Here is a 25,659-nt window from a genome sequence, read left to right on the forward strand (position 1 = left end):
TACTTGACACTACTAGACTTTTTTTTAAAGCCACATAGGGATAAATGAAACAACGCCGTCGCCTTCTCCAGATAGACAGACTGCCCATAATAGCTGAGACAGAACAGTATGAAGCCAACTTTTTTGCATTTGTCTTTTGCAATCCACCCATTCAGGATCAACCGGTCCCATGGTGCAATGGTTAGCACATTGGACTTTGAATCCAGAGATCCGAGTTCAAATCTCGGTGGGACCTCAATTTGTTGAATACATGTACAAAAAGGCGCAATACAATAGACCCAAACACTGATCAGAATTAGGTTACATTAGGGACCGGTCGAAATTTAATTAGGGGTACCCCTGGAGGAAATGTATGTGTCCTGATATAAAATAACATCACCCTCCCTGTGAATGAAAATAAAAATCCAGTCCCCTCCCCAGGTGATTAAACAAAAAGGAATCACCCTCCCCTATTAATTAATATCACATTTACCTGAGTATTATTTATTCCTAACTTTAATCTGCTAGCGTTTTTAATATGTGAGAAAATAAAGTGACCGCAAAAATCGCGAAAAAAAACTGTCGGCTGTGAGGCTTGAACTCACGGCCAACATGGGCAATGGTCTCGAAATCTAACGCCTAACACAGCAAGCTATGGAAGCTATTGAAAAGTGGGGGTTGAAGTGTGTACTTACACACTTGGATAGGCCAAGCACAATGATTGACAGAACAATGAAAACCGGTCCTGTTGAGGAGAACCAAGTGAAAGCAACAGAGGGGTATCGTTGACCAAAGTTGTACTTTAATTCAGAAAAGCTGTAGTATTAGATATATATATATAAAACCCGGACTATTTTATTATCAAAATTGGATCACCCTCCCTTGGACTCGAAATAAAATTAGCTCACCCTCCCTCTGACTAAAATTAATAAGACATGGCCCTCCCCTATTTTCCTCCAGGGCCCCCTTTTCTAAATTTCGACTGGTCCCTTATATGGTCCAACCAAATATAACTGCTGCCAATGCTTAACACACAGAGGAAAAAAAGATAGCACATTGATGACATACTATTACTTGACACTACTAGACTTTTTTTTAAAGCCACATAGGGATAAATGAAACAACGCCGTCGCCGTCTCCAGATAGACAGACTGCCCATAATAGCTGAGACAGAACAGTATGAAGCCAACTTTTTTGCATTTGTCTTTTGCAATCCACCCATTCAGGATCAACCGGTCCCATGGTGCAATGGTTAGCACATTGGACTTTGAATCCAGAGATCCGAGTTCAAATCTCGGTGGGACCTCAATTTGTTGAATACATGTACAAAAAGGCGCAATACAATAGACCCAAACACTGATCAGAATTAGGTTACATTAGGGAACGGTCGAAATTTAAATAGGGGTACCCCTGGAGGAAATGTATGTGTCCTGATATAAAATAACATCACCCTCCCTGTGAATAAAAATCCAGTCCCCTCCCCAGGTGATTAAACAAAAAGGAATCACCCTCCCCTATTAATTAATATCACATTTACCTGAGTATTATTTATTCCTAACTTTAATCTGCTAGCGTTTTTAATATGTGAGAAAATAAAGTGACCGCAAAAATCGCGAAAAAAAACTGTCGGCTGTGAGGCTTGAACTCACGGCCAACGTGGACAATGGTCTCGAAATCTAACGCCTAACACAGCAAGCTATGGAAGCTATTGAAAAGTGGGGGTTGAAGTGTGTACTTACACACTTGGATAGGCCAAGAACAATGATTGACAGAAAAATGAAAACCGGTCCTGTTGGGAAGAACCAAGTGAAAGCAACAGAGGGGTATCGTTGACCAAAGTTGTACTTTAATTCAGAAAAGCTGTAGTATTAGATATATATATATAAAACCCGGACAATTTTATTATCAAAATTGGATCACCCTCCCTTGGACTCGAAATAAAATTAGCTCACCCTCCCTCTGACTAAAATTAATAAGACATGGCCCTCCCCTATTTTCCTCCAGGGCCCCTTTTCTAAATTTCGACTGGTCCCTTATATGGTCCAACCAAATATAACTGCTGCCAATGCTTAACACACAGAGGAAAAAAAGATAGCACATTGATGACATACTATTACTTGACACTACTAGACTTTTTTTTAAAGCCACATAGGGATAAATGAAACAACGCCGTCGCCTTCTCCAGATAGACAGACTGCCCATAATAGCTGAGACAGAACAGTATGAAGCCAACTTTTTTGCATTTGTCTTTTGCAATCCACCCATTCAGGATCAACCGGTCCCATGGTGCAATGGTTAGCACATTGGACTTTGAATCCAGAGATCCGAGTTCAAATCTCGGTGGGACCTCAATTTGTTGAATACATGTACAAAAAGGCGCAATACAATAGACCCAAACACTGATCAGAATTAGGTTACATTAGGGACCGGTCGAAATTTAAATAGGGGTACCCCTGGAGGAAATGTATGTGTCCTGATATAAAATAACATCACCCTCCCTGTGAATGAAAATAAAAATCCAGTCCCCTCCCCAGGTGATTAAACAAAAAGGAATCACCCTCCCCTATTAATTAATATCACATTTACCTGAGTATTATTTATTCCTAACTTTAATCTGCTAGCGTTTTTAATATGTGAGAAAATAAAGTGACCGCAAAAATCGCGAAAAAAAACTGTCGGCTGTGAGGCTTGAACTCACGGCCAACATGGGCAATGGTCTCGAAATCTAACGCCTAACACAGCAAGCTATGGAAGCTATTGAAAAGTGGGGGTTGAAGTGTGTACTTACACACTTGGATAGGCCAAGCACAATGATTGACAGAACAATGAAAACCGGTCCTGTTGAGGAGAACCAAGTGAAAGCAACAGAGGGGTATCGTTGACCAAAGTTGTACTTTAATTCAGAAAAGCTGTAGTATTAGATATATATATATAAAACCCGGACTATTTTATTATCAAAATTGGATCACCCTCCCTTGGACTCGAAATAAAATTAGCTCACCCTCCCTCTGACTAAAATTAATAAGACATGGCCCTCCCCTATTTTCCTCCAGGGCCCCCTTTTCTAAATTTCGACTGGTCCCTTATATGGTCCAACCAAATATAACTGCTGCCAATGCTTAACACACAGAGGAAAAAAAGATAGCACATTGATGACATACTATTACTTGACACTACTAGACTTTTTTTTAAAGCCACATAGGGATAAATGAAACAACGCCGTCGCCGTCTCCAGATAGACAGACTGCCCATAATAGCTGAGACAGAACAGTATGAAGCCAACTTTTTTGCATTTGTCTTTTGCAATCCACCCATTCAGGATCAACCGGTCCCATGGTGCAATGGTTAGCACATTGGACTTTGAATCCAGAGATCCGAGTTCAAATCTCGGTGGGACCTCAATTTGTTGAATACATGTACAAAAAGGCGCAATACAATAGACCCAAACACTGATCAGAATTAGGTTACATTAGGGAACGGTCGAAATTTAAATAGGGGTACCCCTGGAGGAAATGTATGTGTCCTGATATAAAATAACATCACCCTCCCTGTGAATAAAAATCCAGTCCCCTCCCCAGGTGATTAAACAAAAAGGAATCACCCTCCCCTATTAATTAATATCACATTTACCTGAGTATTATTTATTCCTAACTTTAATCTGCTAGCGTTTTTAATATGTGAGAAAATAAAGTGACCGCAAAAATCGCGAAAAAAAACTGTCGGCTGTGAGGCTTGAACTCACGGCCAACGTGGACAATGGTCTCGAAATCTAACGCCTAACACAGCAAGCTATGGAAGCTATTGAAAAGTGGGGGTTGAAGTGTGTACTTACACACTTGGATAGGCCAAGAACAATGATTGACAGAAAAATGAAAACCGGTCCTGTTGGGAAGAACCAAGTGAAAGCAACAGAGGGGTATCGTTGACCAAAGTTGTACTTTAATTCAGAAAAGCTGTAGTATTAGATATATATATATAAAACCCGGACAATTTTATTATCAAAATTGGATCACCCTCCCTTGGACTCGAAATAAAATTAGCTCACCCTCCCTCTGACTAAAATTAATAAGACATGGCCCTCCCCTATTTTCCTCCAGGGCCCCTTTTCTAAATTTCGACTGGTCCCTTATATGGTCCAACCAAATATAACTGCTGCCAATGCTTAACACACAGAGGAAAAAAAGATAGCACATTGATGACATACTATTACTTGACACTACTAGACTTTTTTTTAAAGCCACATAGGGATAAATGAAACAACGCCGTCGCCTTCTCCAGATAGACAGACTGCCCATAATAGCTGAGACAGAACAGTATGAAGCCAACTTTTTTGCATTTGTCTTTTGCAATCCACCCATTCAGGATCAACCGGTCCCATGGTGCAATGGTTAGCACATTGGACTTTGAATCCAGAGATCCGAGTTCAAATCTCGGTGGGACCTCAATTTGTTGAATACATGTACAAAAAGGCGCAATACAATAGACCCAAACACTGATCAGAATTAGGTTACATTAGGGACCGGTCGAAATTTAAATAGGGGTACCCCTGGAGGAAATGTATGTGTCCTGATATAAAATAACATCACCCTCCCTGTGAATGAAAATAAAAATCCAGTCCCCTCCCCAGGTGATTAAACAAAAAGGAATCACCCTCCCCTATTAATTAATATCACATTTACCTGAGTATTATTTATTCCTAACTTTAATCTGCTAGCGTTTTTAATATGTGAGAAAATAAAGTGACCGCAAAAATCGCGAAAAAAAACTGTCGGCTGTGAGGCTTGAACTCACGGCCAACATGGGCAATGGTCTCGAAATCTAACGCCTAACACAGCAAGCTATGGAAGCTATTGAAAAGTGGGGGTTGAAGTGTGTACTTACACACTTGGATAGGCCAAGCACAATGATTGACAGAACAATGAAAACCGGTCCTGTTGAGGAGAACCAAGTGAAAGCAACAGAGGGGTATCGTTGACCAAAGTTGTACTTTAATTCAGAAAAGCTGTAGTATTAGATATATATATATAAAACCCGGACTATTTTATTATCAAAATTGGATCACCCTCCCTTGGACTCGAAATAAAATTAGCTCACCCTCCCTCTGACTAAAATTAATAAGACATGGCCCTCCCCTATTTTCCTCCAGGGCCCCCTTTTCTAAATTTCGACTGGTCCCTTATATGGTCCAACCAAATATAACTGCTGCCAATGCTTAACACACAGAGGAAAAAAAGATAGCACATTGATGACATACTATTACTTGACACTACTAGACTTTTTTTTAAAGCCACATAGGGATAAATGAAACAACGCCGTCGCCGTCTCCAGATAGACAGACTGCCCATAATAGCTGAGACAGAACAGTATGAAGCCAACTTTTTTGCATTTGTCTTTTGCAATCCACCCATTCAGGATCAACCGGTCCCATGGTGCAATGGTTAGCACATTGGACTTTGAATCCAGAGATCCGAGTTCAAATCTCGGTGGGACCTCAATTTGTTGAATACATGTACAAAAAGGCGCAATACAATAGACCCAAACACTGATCAGAATTAGGTTACATTAGGGACCGGTCGAAATTTAAATAGGGGTACCCCTGGAGGAAGTATGTGTCCTGATATAAAATAACATCACCCTCCCTGTGAATGAAAATAAAAATCCAGTCCCCTCCCCAGGTGATTAAACAAAAAGGAATCACCCTCCCCTATTAATTAATATCACATTTACCTGAGTATTATTTATTCCTAACTTTAATCTGCTAGCGTTTTTAATATGTGAGAAAATAAAGTGACCGCAAAAATCGCGAAAAAAAACTGTCGGCTGTGAGGCTTGAACTCACGGCCAACATGGACAATGGTCTCGAAATCTAACGCCTAACACAGCAAGCTATGGAAGCTATTGAAAAGTGGGGGTTGAAGTGTGTACTTACACACTTGGATAGGCCAAGCACAATGATTGACAGAGAACAATGAAAACCGGTCCTGTTGGGAAGAACCAAGTGAAAGCAACAGAGGGGTATCGTTGACCAAAGTTGTACTTTAATTCAGAAAAGCTGTAGTATTAGATATATATATATAAAACCCGGACTATTTTATTATCAAAATTGGATCACCCTCCCTTGGACTCGAAATAAAATTAGCTCACCCTCCCTCTGACTAAAATTAATAAGACATGGCCCTCCCCTATTTTCCTCCAGGGCCCCCTTTTCTAAATTTCGACTGGTCCCTTATATGGTCCAACCAAATATAACTGCTGCCAATGCTTAACACACAGAGGAAAAAAGATAGCACATTGATGACATACTATTACTTGACACTACTAGACTTTTTTTTAAAGCCACATAGGGATAAATGAAACAACGCCGTCGCCTTCTCCAGATAGACAGACTGCCCATAATAGCTGAGACAGAACAGTATGAAGCCAACTTTTTTGCATTTGTCTTTTGCAATCCACCCATTCAGGATCAACCGGTCCCATGGTGCAATGGTTAGCACATTGGACTTTGAATCCAGAGATCCGAGTTCAAATCTCGGTGGGACCTCAATTTGTTGAATACATGTACATTCTTAGAGCCGAAGACCTTCAGATGTGATTTGTTGACCCTATCTGGCATGTTATTATGGTTGATACTGTAGACAACCATTTACTTTTGCTGAGATAATAGAATGAAGAAAATGGAAATGCAGTGCAATATGTCGAAATTTGTATTTTTACAGCCCTGACTTCACGCTCTCAAATAAATAAATACAAAACAAAACAAAACAACCCCCCCCCCCACACACACACACACACACACCAGCTTACTCACTCAATAAGCGGCGCTCCGTAGAGAACCACCACGGTATGGAAGAACAGGCAGGAGAGGAAAAGGTAGAGACAGGAGCGAACCAACCTAGACAGCTACACAGAAGAAGCGTGATGAGTGTGATGAAACATTCGTATATCAGGTATGTGCGCGCGCGCACACACACACACACACACACACACACACACACACACACACACACACACACACACACACACACACACACACACACACACACACACACACACACACACACACACACACACACACACACACACACACACACACACACGGTTACCTTAATACTACATTGTTCTGAGGCTACCACCGGGCTTAAAAGAGTGATTTTGAACCTTTTGTTTTATTCTCAAGAAGGACCCCCAATTTGATAAGCATTAGGCCACCATGGACCCCCATTTTATAATAAAACTGTTTAAACGGTTTAAATCCTCTTAGCAGTGGCCACTGCAAACTTTTTCATGTCAAGGACCCCCAAATTCAGCAAATTGACACTAATTAGCCCCGCGGGCCCCCATATGAAAATAATATGCCAAGGACCCCCATAAGAGAAGATTTTCACGGCTCTAGCAGTGATTCTCAACCTGTTCAATTTCAAGGACTCCCAGTTTGACATGCATTAGTCTACGGAGTACGGACCCCCCATTTAACCCATTTTGGGGCGGGAACCCCTTTTGGTGTTAGCATTATGTTATGCTTTAGCTATTGAAAAATAGCAGATCTACAAGCTCATAGCGCGCCACCGAGTGGCGCGCTACGAGCTTGTAGGTCTGCTATTTTTGAAAAATCGAAGAACGACTGACATAGAAACATAGCTTTTTCAGAAAACTGTCAGGATGTAGAAGACATTTTTAGAATCTGATCTCAGGTCAAAATGGGATAATGGCATTTCTATCTCTGGGATCCCCAATGTATATTGGACACACGGAGCCCCCGCCGGGGTCGAGGTGGACAAGGACAGAGAAGCTATATTCCGGAGGACGAGGACAGGGACAGACACCCCCACACTCACCCCCAGGGCGCACGACCACAAAGCCCATGGGGGCGGGGACGGGTTCGTTGGCGACAGAGAAGAGATGACTCAGCACCATGATCGGTAAATGTCCAACCCACACACCTTGAAAACTGGAATGGCTGGACAACCGGGAACTGTGAGCTTAGAAAACAAATATTGCTAAATACTAACCCTGACATTATCTCTCTAAATGAGACCCATTTGACTTGCCACCGAGATATAGAACTGTCAGGGTACATTTGGTTTTGGGCAAAATCATAAAATGCATAAGAGAGCTGTTAAAGGATCAGGGGGAGTTGGTGTTTTAGTAAAGAATACAATATTTGAAAGTCATGAAGTTAATATAATTGATAAAACCGTGGAGGGAATATTGGGAATGCGTTTTAAGAATCGGTTTTCTATGAATTGTTTTGGTATTTTTACCTGTTACTTGCCGCCTGAGGGATCTCCAAGAACAATTTCTTCTCATATATTTTTTTTAGCCATTTACTGGCTCAGATATATAGTTTATCTGATGTAGATGATTTGTACCTGTGTGGGGATTGTAATGGACATATTGGCAATCTTAATGACTATATTCCAGACGTTGATAAGGTACCAACCAAGAAATAATCTAGACACTTTGATTAATAAATATGGAGAGGTTTTAATTGAATTCTTGAGAGATGCAAAATGCTGTGTAGTAAATGGGAGAACCTCAGGTACCGATAACTTTACCTCTGTCTCCACTAGAGGCAGAGCTGTAGTAGACTATATGATTGTTCCCCACGAAGGGTTAAACAATTGTAATACATTTATTGTTTTCACCCCAAACGAGTTATTGGAGAGTTTGGGGCCAGAGGGTATCTCTTTACTGGGAGACAGATGTAAAGTAACCTGACTCCGCCAGATGGGGCAGCAGAGAGTCAGGTTAGATGTAAAGTGCCTGATCACTCAATACTGATGTGATCATTTCAGACTAGGTCAACATTTTGTAAAGAAGTGGAAGTACCCATGAGTCAAAATAATTTAAGATCGCAAATAAGAAGTTTCCCTGAAGGTTTTTAGTCATCTAACACATGTAATAGTATCTTAATGGAGCTTAATGACCAGGTGAAGTTAAACCCAAACAACCAAGCTCATATGGATGCTTGTTATGATGAATGAATGAATGAAAAACTTTATTCCGAACATTATAAAAAATTAGACAAAAGTCAAAGAATTAGAATAAGTTCAATATAGAACAAATAAAATAATATTCCAAAAAAAAAAACAAGCTGCAAGTATAATTATTATTATTATTATTATTTTTTTTAACTTTTATATATGTTCGGAAAGGAGTAGGGAGAAGTTAAAAAACTTATATAACCCTACCCCTTAATAACTTAAATTCAGCGTCATCGCTTGACAGTCATTACATAAATACCAACATGGTATAAACTAAATCAAATATGTATTCAATTCTATATAACATTATCAATACAAAATACTCTATATATTCCATATAATACATACATTCGGCACATCATATATATATTCTTATATACATACGTACAATTATCTAAATTATATGTCTGTGTCATTGTAACTCTTCATCTCTATACCTCATAATAATGCATTCTTTATATCTTTTTTTTAACTGGTTCACACTTGAGCATTGCTTGAATTCCACATGCATACTGTTCCATAGTTTTACTCCACATATTGAAATACAAAATGATTTTAGTGTTGTCCGAGCCACTCTGGTTTTTAGATTTAGTTCCCCCCTTCAATTATAGCCCCCCTCTCTATCAGAGAACATCACCTGAATATTTCCAGGGAGTTGATTATTCCTTGCTTTGTACATTATAAGGGCAGTTTTATATTCTATTATATCCATGAATTTTAAAAGATATGAGTTTAAAAATAATATATTAGTGTGATCTCTATATCCAGCATTATGTATAATTCTTATAGCTCGTTTTTGAAGTATAGTTATTGCATTAAGTGAAGTTTTATAAGTATTCCCCCAAACCTCTGTACAGTAGTTTAGGTACGGCAAAACCAGGGAACAGTATAGCATACGTAGTGACTTATAGTTCAAAAGGTGCTTTGCTTTATTTACATACATAAATACATTTTGTTTGAGTGTTTATATACAGAATTGGATAAATGTGGTAAAAACCATATTCAAAAAGGTTAAAAAAGAATACGTAAACCTTATTGGAACCAAGAGCTACAAAGGTTATGGGACCATTTAAGAGATGTAGAGAGGACATTTCTAAAATGTGTAAAATAAGAAATTGAGAGTAGACTTGAGAAAGACATTTAAAGATAGTCAAGGGGAATTTGATAAAAGGTTACGTGCAGTGAAACGCAAGTTTAACAGAGGAATGTCGTTACATATTGAGCAACTACATACTCATAACCCCCAGACATTTTGGATTCCTATGGTTGTAACATTGGAAAGTGGGGAATGCTGCTCTGACATAGGAACAGTATTAGAAAAATGGGGGAAGGATTTCACAGATTTGTTTTCCGGATGTAATCACTCTTTATTTGATGAGGCTTTCTTGAAAGATGTTAGCGGTTTAAAAAAGAAAAATCATGACGTGGCGATATCATCGATATCATAGTTTATTTAATTCCAAAGTCCAAAGGACTCGCTACTAGTTATAAACCAGAGGCAAGCACACATCAAGTACAACATATTGGTCCCACTCTGCTGCCACCATGGTGAGTTTTGTTTTACTTATATTAAATATAGTATTATTTTTTATTGTAGTTTAGTTATCTGATGAAATATATAGATTTATACATACGTACATCTTGATTAATCAAAGCCAGTTTATTAAAAACTCTATTTGTCTTTTTCCTTGTGAAGAAATACTTGGTTCTAGCTTTACTGTTATGTGGCCTGTTGCCTTCAGTGATACATGCGGCCTGCTCTGCAACGGAAAGGAAGCAAGGTAAAACCAACAGAAGTTACAGAACTGCCACTGATGCCACTACAATTGTATTCTATAACAAAGTAAAAAGGTTAGAGAGAGAGTTCATTTTCCTATATTATGTATCCATAGATATGACTCATTGTTACGATGAGGTGGATGGAACATGGCACGTAGAAGGCTCCAAATGGTTCAACACTCGGTGCCTGGCCTGTAACTGCGGCAAGAATTATATGACCTGCTGTTACCCGTAAGTACTGTACTACCAGATAAAGGCAATTGAGATTCACTTGTGAAGTGAGAAGCCATTAGATTTTCTAATGTTAAAGGTGAAATAAAATAAGTGTTATATTCTGATTCTATTCTGAAGTGTATTTTCTGTTTACACACTAGTATATACAGTAGTATTGTTTTTTTAACAAACATTTAGTTTTAACCCAAAACACTTTACCCTACCTTCAACTCTGTGATTGCAGGACAACACTATCTGGATTTGATGATCATTGTGTAAATGGTAAATGGTAAATGGTGCATTTATATAGCGCCTTTATCCAAGGCGCTTTACATAGATTGTGCATTACATTCACCCATTCACACACACATTCATACACCGATTGCGGCGGAAGCCATGCAAGGTACCAACCAGCACATCGGGAGCAATTTGGGGTTCAGTGTCTTGCCCAAGGACACTTCGACATGTAGACAGGAGGAGCCGGGATTCGAACCGCCGACCCATGGATCATTGGACAACCTGCTCTACCTCTTGAGCCACAGTCGCCCCAGTCGTGTGTGGCACGATTGGATCGGAATGATTGTCAAACCAAACTGTACATGAAGGACGACCCTACTGTACTATGCACAGGTGTAACAAGGGTTATGGGTGTAGGAAAGTAGAACGACTCCACTACTACACCATGCACCGGTGGGACAGGGGTGATGGGGTGGAGGAAAGTAATACTATTACTGTTCTGTTTCGGCTGAAATACTGATCTTTATTTCCAGTAAAACAAGCATAGTCGCCTAATCTCTTGCAGATTTGTCCATGAATTCATCATGATCAGGATACAATAAAAGTTCCTAACAAAGTCCTTAAGTCATTGTATTGACATATTCTTACGGTAATCGAGTTTGCTACTAACCATGAATGAATCTTGCCACTAACCATGAATGAAAAGGCCACAAATGTGGTGCTGTTTACTCTGGCTGCCCGAGCTGTTTCTGGGACTATAGTGACGACGAGTTGAGATTCTGGGATAACGACATCCACTTTTTTATTTAATTTTATAAATAATAGTGGGGGGGAAGTACATTGAAATTATTATTATTGGCTCTCCAGGCGCGTAACTACCGTGACGCAGACAACGTGACTGCGTGGGGGCCCAGGGGCAAGGGGGGCACACGGCCGCCCACCCGCGCCGTCTGTAAAATTAAATTATAATAGGCTACAGAGATGCAATGACAGTTGAGTTGAACAAAGTTTGGCGGAGCCTGCATGGTGGCGGCTGCTGCTATAGCACACACAGCCCCACACCATACCATAATATGCATAGGCAACATGTGCCCCGCCTCCCCCAACAGCTCTCCTGTCTAGAGTGTAGCGTCGGTCCCAGGCTGTAGGCTAATAACGTGAAGGAAGTCAGTAGTGTCTGTGGCGCACCGCGAGTGTGCATGCAGTGGGCTTTCCCAGTCTCGAGTCCCGACAGCCAGCCAGGTACGTGCCCAAATCACAACTACAATAATTGTACAGTGCCCCGCTGTTTATAAACCAACACGCAGTTTGGGCTTGTTTTTACAGCAGGCTGCTGCTGCTCTGTTCACAATTGCGACAGGTACCGTACAGTGCCCCGTTGCGCTGTTTATAAGCCAAAACAGTCAGTCTGTATGGGATATTTCGATCGCGGGGGGGAAGGGGGGGTGCTGTCAGCCTGCGTCAGGGCCCAGTGACATCTAGTTACGCCCCTGTGGCTCTCTACACCAGTGGTTCCCAAAGTGGGGTCCGGGGACCCCCAGGGGTCCTTGGGGGAGTTCCAGGGGGTCCCCAGCTAAATGATAGCTTGGAAGTTGGAACCAAATGGACCCTTATGGGTCTGTAACTCTGAGAGTGTACAAATGGAACCAAATGGACCCGTTAGGGTCCAACATTGATTTTACAATATAAATTGGGGTCCCAGAGATAGAAATGACATTAAATGGGGGGTCTGTAGACTAATATGCATGTCAAACTGGGGGTCCTTGAAATTAAACGGGTTGAGAATCACTGCTAGAGCCGTCAAAATCTTCTCTTATGGGGGTCCCTGGCATATCTTTTTCAAATGGGGGTCCCTGGGTTATCTTTTTCAAATAGGGGTCTGCGGGCTCATCAGTGTCAATTTGGGGGTCCTTGACATGAAAGAGTTTGGGAACCACTGCTCTACACGACACATTGACTTAGTATGCAGGGCGTTGCTGAAAATGAGCACATGTGCTCAGCTACTTCCCTGGGTAAATAAAGAATTTAAAAAAAAAAAGTCTTATAATGGTAAAGTACTCAAATGTATAATTTTCAACAAAAATACAAGCCTTTTTTCCGGCTGTAATGTGCTGGAAAAAAGTGAACAAACTAAGTACTCAGGTACAATTTCAAGGTACTTGAGTATTTCCATTTGATAATACTTCTACTCCACTAAATGTCAGAGGCAAATACTGTACTTTGTTTTAACTCCACTACAATCATTTGAAAACGTTAATTACAAGCTACTTTGCAGTTTTGGATTATTAATACGAAACATACATTAACCACTATTTTATACTTTTGCTATTCTCAAAATTAAAGATGTACAACCTCCACAATATGTTGCACCACGTCACGTTGTGAGCTTGTAGATCTGGTATTTTTGCCCTTGGTATTTTTGCCAATTTGAGTAATTTTACTCTTACTTTTACATGTAAATATATTTACATTGATTTTTGCCCTTGGTATTTTGCCAATTTGAGTCATTTTACTCTTACTTTTACATGTAAATATATGTTGTATTGTAGTATTGCTACTTTTTACTTCTTCCACCGGTACGGTTGCGTGCACACTGCACAGTAACACACGCACGCACGCAAGCAAAACTATTCTATTTACACACTGAAACACTCTTAAACAGTGCACCCTCATTTAAATAGCACTTATCACCACCACTGCTAGATGACTTAAAATAGGTTTCCTGTTGTATAAGATAAATTATCACACCATATCACAACACTGAAAATGTTTTTTCTTTCTTAAAAGATGTAGCACATTTTAAACATGCAAAGCTAACTGATAAAATTAATATAGCTGATTAGGAAAGAAAGAAAACTTTGGGATTAAAACAATAGATTTAGAAGGGCATAACTTCATATAGCACAGGAAAGTACAGTTCAATACAAGGTCTGCTAAGATCTTTATAGCCCAAGAAAGCACTACTATGGCTTGTTTTCCATTGGGGTCCTGATTGATTGATTGAAATATGTTTGCAGAATTACAGTACAATTCAAGCACAACTCAATACAAAGACTGTTAACTGTGAGTGGACGACCCAATAAAGCATTACACTTGTTTACAAGAGGGTCCACCTTGTTCAATTCATCAATACATTTAGTGACATACAAATATACACGGTAACACTTTATATTAAGGTCGCCTTTACAATGCATTATAAGCTCATTTATAATGCACTATAATCAACCGGTCAACGGGTCCCATGGTGCAATGGTTAGCACATTGGACTTTGAATCCAGAGATCCGAGTTCAAATCTCGGTGGGACCTCAATTTGTTTTTGATGAATTGAACATGGTGGACCCTGTTGTAAACAAGTGTAATGGTCGTCCACTCACAGTTAACAGCCTTTGTATTGAGTTTGTGCTCGAAATGTACTGTAATTCTGCAAACTGTTAATAAATATTTCAATCAATCAATCAATCAATGTGCCTATAAGGCATTATAACACTCGTTATAAATGTTTGCAATCATGCATAACAACCTACAACCACGTCTAGAACACATTCCTTCATATTAATTTCATCAAGGACCCCTGGGGGTCCCTGTCCAGTGTCCTGACCCTAGTACGTTGACAGTCAAGTCTAGGGACCCCTGGGCCCTGAGGGGGGGGGGGAGTTGACCCCCACATTGAGAGTCACACTACCTACCTTGTAGCCCACTGTGTGTTTCTTGGTGGGCGGGCTGATGCCCAGCAGCCAGAAGACGGACACGTTGACCACGCCGACCGCTCCGGCCATGCAGTACATCCACAGCAGGTGCGTGCCGTACACCGAGAAGCCCCGCAGCAGCACCTTGGGCGCCACGGTGGCCACGAACACCGTGGAGGCGAGGATGGCGTGAGTGGAGGCCATGGCTCTGATCTCCTGGTCCCACATGACGATGGAGGAGCTAGTGGACACACCGAGGGTTACTAACTAGACTCTATAACAATATGACAGCCTTAGGTTTGGTTGTTTGTTCTAAAGCACGGGGTGAGCAGCAGAGAGGAGACACCATGCATTCGATTCGATTCGACCTCTCTCTCTTCCGTCAACATTCAGACAGCGCCACCGGCCGGAAGACAGGCAGCGTCAAAGTGACGCAACAAACACGTGTTGTACGGAAATTAGCCTATACAGAAATGAGTTACCTTTTTTGAGACAATCAGACAGTCCCTACAGAATGAGAACTTTATTAACAGTTTGCAAAAGAAGGCACGGTGGCACAGATTTACATAAAAGGGCAAACTGTCTACACTAGAATGTCAGAATCGATAAATACATCTACGAGAGTCCACATTTTGGGCCTACAATAATTCCTGCCATTAAAGAGCAATTATGGGAGTTTATCTAATGCCGAGAGTTAATTAAACACAGTGGGTTCCCTTGATTTTATACATAAGATATTATTTTCATATTGATTTAATAATATTATTTATTTCAAGGAAAGGACGTCAAGCTACAAGCCTCTCTAGACACATACTTTGATAGGTTACCAATTTCCGTGCAACAACAAAGGATTATGGTGCCGTCCAATCAGATTTAAGAGTCTCTGGAGTCTGGACTAACTGGCCAATCACGTGCGTGAGTATTCGGACAGGAAGCGGAAGACAGATGCTGCCGGAAGTTTACGATACTACGCTAACGCTAATCACGCTAACAATGTTCTTCTAGTTTTCACTAAACAAACCAAACAACACAAAGCCTTGAGAAAAACAAAGAAAGACACAATATGGTTTGCGAAAAGTGTAAGTTGCTTTTACTTCACTGTGTTTACGTTAATCTGCGTAGTTTGCTGACTAACGTTTAATAGTGGAGGCTGTGGCTATTGCTAACTACAATATACATAAGAAACATACTAACTACGTACATAAGAAAAAACATGCTACATTTAGTGATAACCTTAAAATAGATGAATGTGAGTTTTCAGTCACACGCTTCGTATTGATTTTATATTGTTCATGTAAACGTAGCCCGGATAAATGGGGCTCAGGGCTGTTCAGTTCGTAGTTTTTATAAACATTCTGCCATTTCTTTGTTTCAGGCGAGAAGAAGCTTGGTAGAGTCATCACCCCCGATACCTGGAAGGATGGTGCCAGAAACACGACAGGTTTGTTAATTCACTTTGTTTGAGATGAAGGTGGAATGCTGTTGTGTCATTTCTAATACACGTCATGTCTGTTCATGTGGTCCCATCGAGGATTGTGTTCATGATCACACACAGGCTTGGTTTTAAACTCGCAAAACCTTTTCATTATTTATGTATTTATTATTTTATTACATTATTGTTGCCTGAATAAGGTCCCTAGTGACCGAAACGTTGCTTCATTAAATAAGACAATACTCTTGTGCCGAGCAGATACACAGTGCGGGTGTACCTTATTGCTTTCATTACATTATTGTTGACATTGTGATGTGGTACAGTACTATTGTTATGTTACCTTATGTCATGCTGTGTTTTCTGCATGCATCTCTAAATAGAGAGCGGTGGACGGAAGCTGAATGAGAACAAGATGCTGACATCCAAGAAAGCCAGGTGAGGAGAACAGACAGCCTGACAGATTGCTCTCTCATTTGTATACATGGCATGTAGGGAGCAATTTAGGCATTTAGCAGACGCTCTTAATCCAGAGCGATTTACATTAAGCAATAACAAAAGCATGGCATACATCACATATATAGACCTAATACATACCTAATACATACATGTATTACAGACTACAGTATAGTAGATATTGGATGGAGCCCGCACACCACCGGTACAAGAAAGACGTTCTTTATTGAGTATCCTGACTGATGTATTACAGTATATACACAGCCATAGATCACATCCCACCCATGGTATCAGGTACAGTCGCCCCTAAACCATCTCGCCCCTCGATTAAAAAAAAAAAAAAAGTTTAGGGTTAGGCATAGTTTTACTGGGGGTAAGTTTAGGTATAGGGTTAGGTTTAGGCATAGTTTTACTGAGGTTAAGGTTAGGAATAAGGTTAGGTTTAACCGTTTAAGCATCATTTACTTAGGTTACTTTAGGAATACCAGGCCTAAAGTCGGTGCTTCCGTGCCACTGAAAGTTTGTGACGAGCCGAAATCATTTTGGCACTACAGCGGTATTTCCTCATTTATTCAGCCTAGATTTCAGTTAAATTTTCCGGCCGTGAAGCCAAGGAAACACCGGTAGTTTTTTGGAAGAGACCAAGCCAACTTCCAAATGCTAGTGGCCGGGAGGGAGGTGAGCTCCGCGGAGAGCTCGGGCAGTAACTGCCTCTCACTGGCCGTGCGACCTGGCTGCAGTGTTGTTGTCCTCTCCTCTCCCACTTGTTCTCAACAATAAAACAAATACTGTCTAAAATAATTACAAACCTAATACTAGGCTACACAAATAAAATGTTCACATAAGAAACTAAAAACGAGATACCTCTGTTTCCAATGCATCGTGTTCTTAACAAGTCGCGTTTTACACACACACACAAAACAGCCTGTTTGTGTGTGACACAACACCCATTGGCTGTAGGAGGAGGACGCACTTTGATACTTCGGTGCTAGCTGTGAGGGAGTATGAATTGACTTTTATAGAGTAACTAAATTCGGGTCTGGGACCTTTCCCCAAACAACTTTTTTTTGGCACTAAATAGGAGTATGAATCGAGGAGTCATCGCAACAGTATTTTATGAGTTGTGACAGATCTGCTGAATTACTGATCTAAATGTGCTGTCAGAGGTGTACCTTTGGATTGCCAGAGCCTCATATTAACCCATTACTTCAAGCTTGTACGAGCTTGTAGATCTGCTTTTTTTCAATAGCTGAAGTATAACATAATGCTTAAAACACCAAAAGGGGTTCCCGCTCAGAATGTGTTAACAACCAAATGTTTCAGTAGATTTAGACCTAATGCACTTTTGAGCATCATAGGACCAAAGCAGCTTCACTGTAGCCTGGAAACCAGACGAATCTGCCATTGCAAAAAATGTTTTGCCCTAGGCAGATTTGGTCTGGCAACGCTCAGTTGTGATTGGATTTCACTCCCTCCAAAGTAGCGAGGGACCAATCGGGGCCCAGAATACAAATATGGGCCGGGTTTATGATCACAGAGGCTTTTTTATTTTTGTATTCACTCCTTGGAAATTCATGTTCCACACAGAGATTCCAGAGATTCTAAGCAGTGATATAATTCTGGCCAAGACGGGCTAGCTACACCGTGCTCTGTCACAGAGCGTGCTGAAATGCATGCAGAAAGCTGCACACCTGACAAATATGCTAATTGAAATATAATGTAGTAGTACACACACACATTCCCTTTCAGGCCATTTATATCCCGTCACTGCACAACAATAAAACATCCGCCTCAGAGCATGAAAAGCTTTATGCCATGTTTTATTTAGTTTATAACCTGTACGTCTGTCCATGTGACTTTTACATTGTTGACAGGGTGACTTGCCATTACCACCGTGTATTGCAAATCACAGGCAAACCACAGTTTTCCTATGAAAGAGTGTGCATGTTTCATGAATACTACATTGTTTGTTGGTAGGCTTTTCTCATAAGAATGAATGTAAGAACAATTTAAGAAACGTACTGTGAATAAGGGCCAATTGTCTTTCATTTGAGGGTTAGGTTTAGAGTCGAGACTGTAAAAAATATTTGAGATGAGATCAATATCTATTTTCATGACCAGTGCCAGAGCAACAGTAATATAATAAATGCATGCATATTGCATACACTGCAATATTGTAATCATCAAATCCGCGCTTTAATTGGGAATGTTTCCGAGTGACCCTGCATTTTGTCCCTCTCAGGTTTGACCCTTACAGCAAGACTGGTTTTGCCATCTGCAGGATCTGTAAGAGCTCTGTGCACCAGTCTGGCTCACACTACTGCCAGGGCTGTGCTTATAAGAAAGGTAAACACCTTATTATGTTTTGATTGATTATAACCACTACTTGAACCTTGGCGTCCCTTTTTCTGGGGCGAACATTCAAATTGCTGCTCTACAGTAGAACACTCCTATCCTAGGCAACTTTACTATATGAGTGTGTGTTGTTGAGGAATTATGGATCAATCAGAATGTTGAGGCAAACAGAGCTATTGACATTTTGCATTATAAGATAGTTTATTATTACATGATCTCAGGGGAGAAGGACATTAACCACTTAAAATAGCTCATCTCTGCTAGGTCGCAACACAACGCATTGTGACTCGCTGTGATCAGTAATGTTTTTATTTATTTATTTTTGCCTATAATGTCCAAAATTGGGACGCCAGGTTATAAGTGGGTTGAAACCAAGTCATTCTCGGGTTAAAGCAGGAATAGGAGAATTGCCATACACAAAGATAACAGGGGAGCTTGTGTTATAGAGCCAAGCTGTACTCGACAACAATAAATACCATCCAATACCAAGTGGTGTCTTAATTCTATAATCTCTATTATTCAGATTGTCAGAAAATATCATAAGGCAACAACCAGATTGGACCAGGAAGTGGGAGGACACGAATGGGAGGAATGCAGCAGGAGACCTGCCCCCTTTGCCAAACATTATGTTTTATGGTTACTTTACTAGTCTCTGGGAAGGGAGGCATTGTGTAGTATAGTTGTATACAATAGCGCTGGTTGCGTCTAGACTCAGAGGCTACTGTGGGAGTGCAGGGTGAAAAAGAAAGAATATAAAACTTTGCTTGTAATTTTGTATGCATTGTAGTCTGATTATATTTTCTCCCACATTCTCTCTCTACTCATGAACTTGGCTGCTGTTCTCGCTATCGCCCCAGGGATCTGCGCCATGTGTGGAAGGAAGGTTCTGGATACCAAGAATTACAAACAGACATCTGTCTGACGGCGTTTGAGAAGAACAAGAAATGTTTGACAGAAGTATCAACGCAAGGAAAGGGGTGAACGGAGGAGTGGGAGGTGTGTGTACTGTACTCCTCCCCTTTGTGACATTATAAGAGATAAAAGTGACAAAACCAGCTGGAACTCCATGCATTCTTTCCAGGTGTGTGTGTTGTGCACACATACACAAGCATTTTGTTTTCTGTGTGCGTGTTTGTGATTTAACCGGGAGATTCTTTCCCCCATTGCTGGACATGAACTACAGCCGAAAGGGTCTAGCACAGGGCTGCAAGAAGTTTCCCCGTAGACTGGACAGACAACGTGTAGCCCAGTACTTAATACTTACGGTTTAGTCTCGCCATTAGCCATGTTATCGGAGATCTCCGCCTACTGCTACATCTGAGGAAATCAAAATTCAATGTAGGAGCTAGTACAGTGACTAAGCGGGGGGGGAAAGTTTGCTATTGCTTTTGAAGTTTGAGTCAGTCGTTCAGGACCATCTCTTTGCTTCTCTTTGCTCTTTGAAAATGTCCTATTTTCACCAAATGTTTGCCTATTATGAAATGCCCAGAATAGGGATGCTGCGTTCAAGTGGTTAATCTCCTTTAGTCTTCTTTTTGTGAAGTGGAAAGCTATGCCTGCTGCTCATGATACCTTCCAAAAAATGGAAGGACTGCTCTAACGTCTTTGCATTTGTTCTGCGATAGTTATTTTTAATTTAGGTGTCCCCCGATGTATTGTTAGGTGGAGATCTCTGGTCGTCTGGCTATGTGAAACTACTTCAGGACAGGCAGTAGTTATTTTCCAGGCACCATCTCCTCGTGAGATGGAGATAAATCTGGGAATGAGGTTTGCTTTTTTCCTATTGGATATTGCTTGCAATCTCACGATAGATATGTACAGTATCACGATACAGAGGCCATGATACGATATATATATCGAATCTATACGGTTATTCAAAATAATGACCATGTTGCCCAAATACAATAAAACGCTTTCAGGCCCACAGAGATCTTTAAATTAAAATAAAATGTCTAAACATCCTAACAAGGGGTCTGGGAAGGGAGTGCAACTTGCAAGGGGGGCTTTGATAACGTTGAACAGAGGTACGTTTGTCAACACGTTTGCTGGGGTTGCTTTAGACGAGAACGCCATTTTCGCGGGGTGAAAACGCAACAAAGTGACAACACCTTCCAGAGTGGAAATCTTTGAAAACGCCGTTTCCTCCCATCTAAATGTAAACAGGCAAAACGGTGAAAACTTATATGTTATTACATTGATACTGAGCCGTAGGTGATATTTGGAGTTCCTAGAATTAGCAAGCACTCCCTCGACCCACTCACCCTACAAATACAAACAAATGTAGTGATGGTGAATGTAAAACCATGATGTAAACAAAAAGCCTTGTGATAATAAAGTAGAACAGAACGGTTGTTCTTGTAGATGGGTGCCTGGTCTATCTTGCAGTCCGTCACCGCCACCTAGCGACATGGCATGCACATTACAGCGTTTTCTTCATTACAGCGTCCTTGTGTAAAAGCGGAATAAAAAAATGATAACGCAAGTCACGCAACGGGACTTTGCCGTTTTCTCTGGAGCCCGTTCTCGTGTAAAAGTGGCAGAAGAACTTTAAGGGTGAGGCCTCTGTTGTCTAGCCTTTTCTTGCTCTGCATTTTGTTTTTAGCTTTATTTCAGATATGATAGTGTAGACCAGGGGTGGGCAACTGGCGGCCCGGGGGCCACATGCGGCCCCCACCTTCACTTAATGTGGCCCTCAGGTTAATGTCAGGATACTGATATAATATTGGTTTCAGCTGTTTACAATTCCACAACATGCAAACATGACCCGCTTTAATTACTTCAGTCTAAATTAGTAGCTCATTGCTCAACACAAGTATATAATTAAAAGTCATTTGAAATTACATAAAAATTTTCAGGATTCCAATTCAAAAATAGTAAAAAATAATTCAACATTTCAATTAGAATATAGCAAAAATAGCCAATCTACAAGCTTGTAGATCGGCTATTTTTTGCGACGACAGTAGGCTAATATATGGCCCTATAGGGAGTGAGTGTGGAGATATAGTGGCCCTCTCCATCGTTAAAGTTGCCCACCCCTGGTGTAGACACACAGCCTATGCCTGTGTCGCATGCACAACACCTGATCTACAAGCTCACAACACTTGCGGTGCGACGTGTTGTGACTTGTGAGCTTGTAGATCGTCTGTTTCTCAACGAGACGCTATCGCATGGCGAAATACAAGTGGTTAAGCAGCTAAATGTTTGGGGCGCGCTGTTGGGGGGAATGGGTAGTGCTGCGCTGTCCATGTGGTTGACTGGTTTCTGGGACTGGGTCAATTCCTGCCAATGAAACATGTTGTATGTCTCTTCCCTCTCTCCACCCCCTGCTTCCTGTCTCTCTACAATGTCCTACCTAATGAAAATGAAGCAGAAACTGTCTACTAAGATAGCTAAAAGTGTATTTTTGCTGTTATCCATGTTGCTGTGTTTTGAATGGGCTACACACTAGTTAAGTCAATAGAGTTCTAAACCAAACTGAGATGGAACCGCAACAGCCACATTCATGAGCATTCAGTGAGGCCACCGGGGCTGCAACTATCGATTATTGCCGTAGCTACTATTCTTTTGATTACTTTTCCGATTATTCAAGAAGCGTGAGCTTGTTAGATTTGCTATTTTCTGTATTTTTGAATATCTTTTATTAAATTGTTATTTTATTTTTTAAAGATTTAGTTTGGTGCTTTTATGCCTTTATTGATAGGACAGTAGGCTGATAGGAAATGTGGAGAGAGAGAGATGGGGGTTGTCAGGATTGGGATTAGAACCCGCGACGCACTGTCAGGCTGCATCAGCAGCCGAGGTGCCTGGAATCCGGACCTGTACCATAGCCGTCCGGGCAAAATCTTTTTTCCAATTGATTTAATCGATTAGTCAGATTAAGTGTTGCAACTCTAGTGACCACACCGTAATCTCTGACCATACTTAGGCCAGCACTGTGCTCTTCATGTAGATCACTCATTGTCCACCTGCCCAGTGCTGCCCTAGGCCATATTGGTGGCACAGTTTCACTTAATGCCTGTTCTTACACAGCTGCTCAGCTTTTGCAAACCCCTTTCTGTATGTAATATATTGTGTGGTCATTTCAAGTGTATTAAATCATTCAGTATGGTCTGACATTCCATTGTTTGATGTTTGCTTCTGCCTTGAGGCATTGTGTATCATTTTAGTCTATTGCTTATAGCAGTGTTTCTCAAATGGGGGTACCTAGGTACCCCTAGGAGTACTTTTGAATGCAGAAACTCTAAAAAATATATCTGTGTTGGGGAAGGATGTTTTGGCCGTACTACGTAATATTCTAACTGGTGAAGAAAGTCAGAAACACAGCCGTAGGCCTATAGACTATAGTATCCATATTTGTTCTGTTCGGCCTCCGTGATTGGTACACCAGTCACGATGGCAATACACAGGATAAATAGATCCCATTACATAATCTTGTTATTATGTTTATCCATGATTATGATTCAGCAGGCTTTAGCGTCAGTTGTGACCCGCCCTCCCTCGGGGTCAGATGTTGTAGATCAGAGACTGTCGGTGGCACTTAGCAGCAAGCTCCTTCTGACATTTAAAAGCCCTGCTCTCCCTCGGGCCCTCGGTTCTTATAGTATAAGTGTGTGTACGCTACGGTGATGTATTTCGTGCATGCCCGGCATGAATCACGTCCCTACTTTTTGAGCAGTGAACATTTTCTAAAATAGCAGATGACGTGAGCTTGTAGATCGCCTATTTTCAGTATTTGTCATAATATGACAACATAACGCTTAAGTGAGTTGACATCAGCCTTCAGCCAAGTGTGTTTGGCAGGTAATTAATTAATTAGCAAATCAATCATTTTCATAGTGATTACTCTAATTACTCGTTCAATAATCTAATTGAGAAGGACATTTGTTGAATACACATTGTATACATCAACGAACCAATATGAACACATTCTAATAGATCTTTCAATCAAATAAATCAATTAGCCTGATTAACCACTTAAGCCATGCTACAACACTCACGTGAAAATGTGCTACAAGCTCAAAACACTTTTCAATGCAACGTTGTATAATATGAGCTTGTAGAGCTGCCTTTGTTGTGCTCAATTGCCTATCAATCATTGATTAATATAAATCAATGATCATTCTGTGTCTGGCTCAAGCCACTAGCTACTGTGGCTGCTTGATGAATATGCTAATCATGTGGTTCCAAGAATCCTTGGTAGTAGATTGTTCAATTACATTACGATATTATCCCGTATTACCTTTGTTGTGCCCTGTTGCTGGGGAACGAGACAGAAGATAACACCGCCATCACTTAGGCTTATGTTGCCTGGTTTCACACCAAATTAGCATTAAGCAAACTGGCCTTGATTGACCTTTTGCCTCGGTTTACAGGTTTTACTCAAGTAACATTCACACACGCACGCACGTTATTGTATTTATATTAGTTTATTTTTGCCAGAGAACACTATACAACAGCAACACTATACAATGCTGTCTGATAAAAACTAAAATGATGCCAGACAAGAGTGACAGATTGTCTGAAAAGGTGACAAACCAGATAAAACACGTTTACCACGCACAATGCGTCATTTTAAACAAACGTAATTTGTTACAATACAAATATTTACAAGTGTAAATGGATCTATCAAGTATTTCAAGTCTGTGCTTATTGTTATTTGATGGCCGTTCATTACAGCGAGAACTGTCGGAGGTGGATCGCCTGCCGCTTTCTATGAAATGACCACTAAATACAAAGAGCACCATAGGAAACAAAAAAAAACGAAATCCATATAATATAAAAATCCCCATCAATCTAAGGCATGTGCAACATTATATATTTATACTTTAATTAATTAACTAACTATTCTATTCTCCTATAATATGGCACGGCATGGTCTCCAACAGAGACGAGTTAAGGCACCATGGATTACAGTGTCTGATTGTCAGTGATCCTAGTAACAAGATAGACCATGATTACCAGATCTATGAAGAGGAAATCCAGGAAACCGTTTCTGATGAGGCTGTGTGTGTGTGTGTGTGTGTGTGTGTGTGTGTGTGTGTGTGTGTGTGTGTGTGTGTGTGTGTGTGTGTGTGTGTGTGTGACTGTGTGTGTGTGTCCTTCTATAAGCCAGGGGCAGCGCTTACATAGATCCAGATTCATACCGCATATTATTGGTCATGGGGTTTTAAACCAGCAATCCACAACTTTCACAACCAACCCGAATTTCAAATCCGGGTCCCCCAGGCAGCGAGAACATAATATTCCATACAGATTGGTCAAAACAACATCTTACTCACTAAATATAAAGTTATGGATTGCAGCTTTAAGCTAAATGCGGATCCATCAGAACTCCTGACCTTTGGAAATGATAAATACGTACAAGCACTGTGGAGTTATGCCTTATTTTATACTTTAATGTGCATCGTGTCGCACACTGAAAATATCCGATCTACAAGCTGCTTGTGTCCTCGTAGATCTGCTATATATGTTCAGTGCACCACACCGGCACGCCACTACAGTTAGTATAAATAAAAGGAGTCAGTCGTACATGCCTAGTTG

The 25,659-nt window shown here is 40.7% G+C and overlaps 2 protein-coding genes and 1 long non-coding RNA gene across 4 annotated transcripts in view; 2 read left to right on the forward strand and 1 right to left on the reverse strand.

Moving 5' to 3' along the window:
• Positions 1-15,313, reverse strand: part of pigf (phosphatidylinositol glycan anchor biosynthesis, class F) — a 51,157-nt gene extending 35,844 nt beyond the window's left edge. The window contains exons 1-2 of the mRNA XM_079492774.1: positions 14,880-15,313; positions 6,788-6,879 (exon numbers count right to left, since the gene is read on the reverse strand). Coding sequence (XP_079348900.1) covers positions 6,788-6,879; positions 14,880-15,107 — 320 coding nt within the window. The 5' untranslated portion in view covers positions 15,108-15,313. The remainder of the gene's footprint in view (positions 1-6,787; positions 6,880-14,879) is intronic.
• Positions 10,659-11,232, forward strand: LOC306915451. Its single transcript, XR_013788825.1, has 3 exons — positions 10,659-10,744; positions 10,856-10,973; positions 11,200-11,232. It is a non-coding gene; the product is annotated as an uncharacterized lncRNA (long non-coding RNA).
• A 450-nt stretch (positions 15,314-15,763) lies between the features above and the next one.
• cript (cysteine-rich PDZ-binding protein) lies at positions 15,764-23,232 on the forward strand. 2 transcript variants are annotated; one of them, XR_013788774.1, is made up of 6 exons: positions 15,764-15,958; positions 16,255-16,320; positions 16,692-16,746; positions 19,007-19,110; positions 19,977-21,570; positions 21,722-23,232. XR_013788774.1 is itself a non-coding variant. In XM_079492456.1 (5 exons), exons 1-5 carry the CDS (start codon positions 15,943-15,945, stop codon positions 20,039-20,041), a joined length of 306 nt encoding a protein of 101 aa, XP_079348582.1. In that variant the 5' UTR covers positions 15,764-15,942; the 3' UTR covers positions 20,042-23,232. The 2 variants fall into 2 exon arrangements, 1 of the variants encoding a protein (XP_079348582.1); XM_079492456.1 differs by having other exon boundaries at positions 19,977-23,232.
• Positions 23,233-25,659: the final 2,427 nt, after the last annotated feature.

The sequence above is a fragment of the Electrona antarctica genome (assembly GCF_951216825.1).
Source record: "Electrona antarctica genome assembly, chromosome: 22".
Classification (NCBI taxonomy): domain Eukaryota; kingdom Metazoa; phylum Chordata; class Actinopteri; order Myctophiformes; family Myctophidae; genus Electrona; species Electrona antarctica.

Coding starts and splice junctions, on each gene's coding strand:
- cript (XM_079492456.1), top strand. Junction 16,321..16,691: donor TGGTGCCAGAAACACGACAG/GTTTGTTAATTC, acceptor ATCTCTAAATAG/AGAGCGGTGGACGGAAGCTG. Junction 16,747..19,006: donor CTGACATCCAAGAAAGCCAG/GTGAGGAGAACA, acceptor TGTCCCTCTCAG/GTTTGACCCTTACAGCAAGA.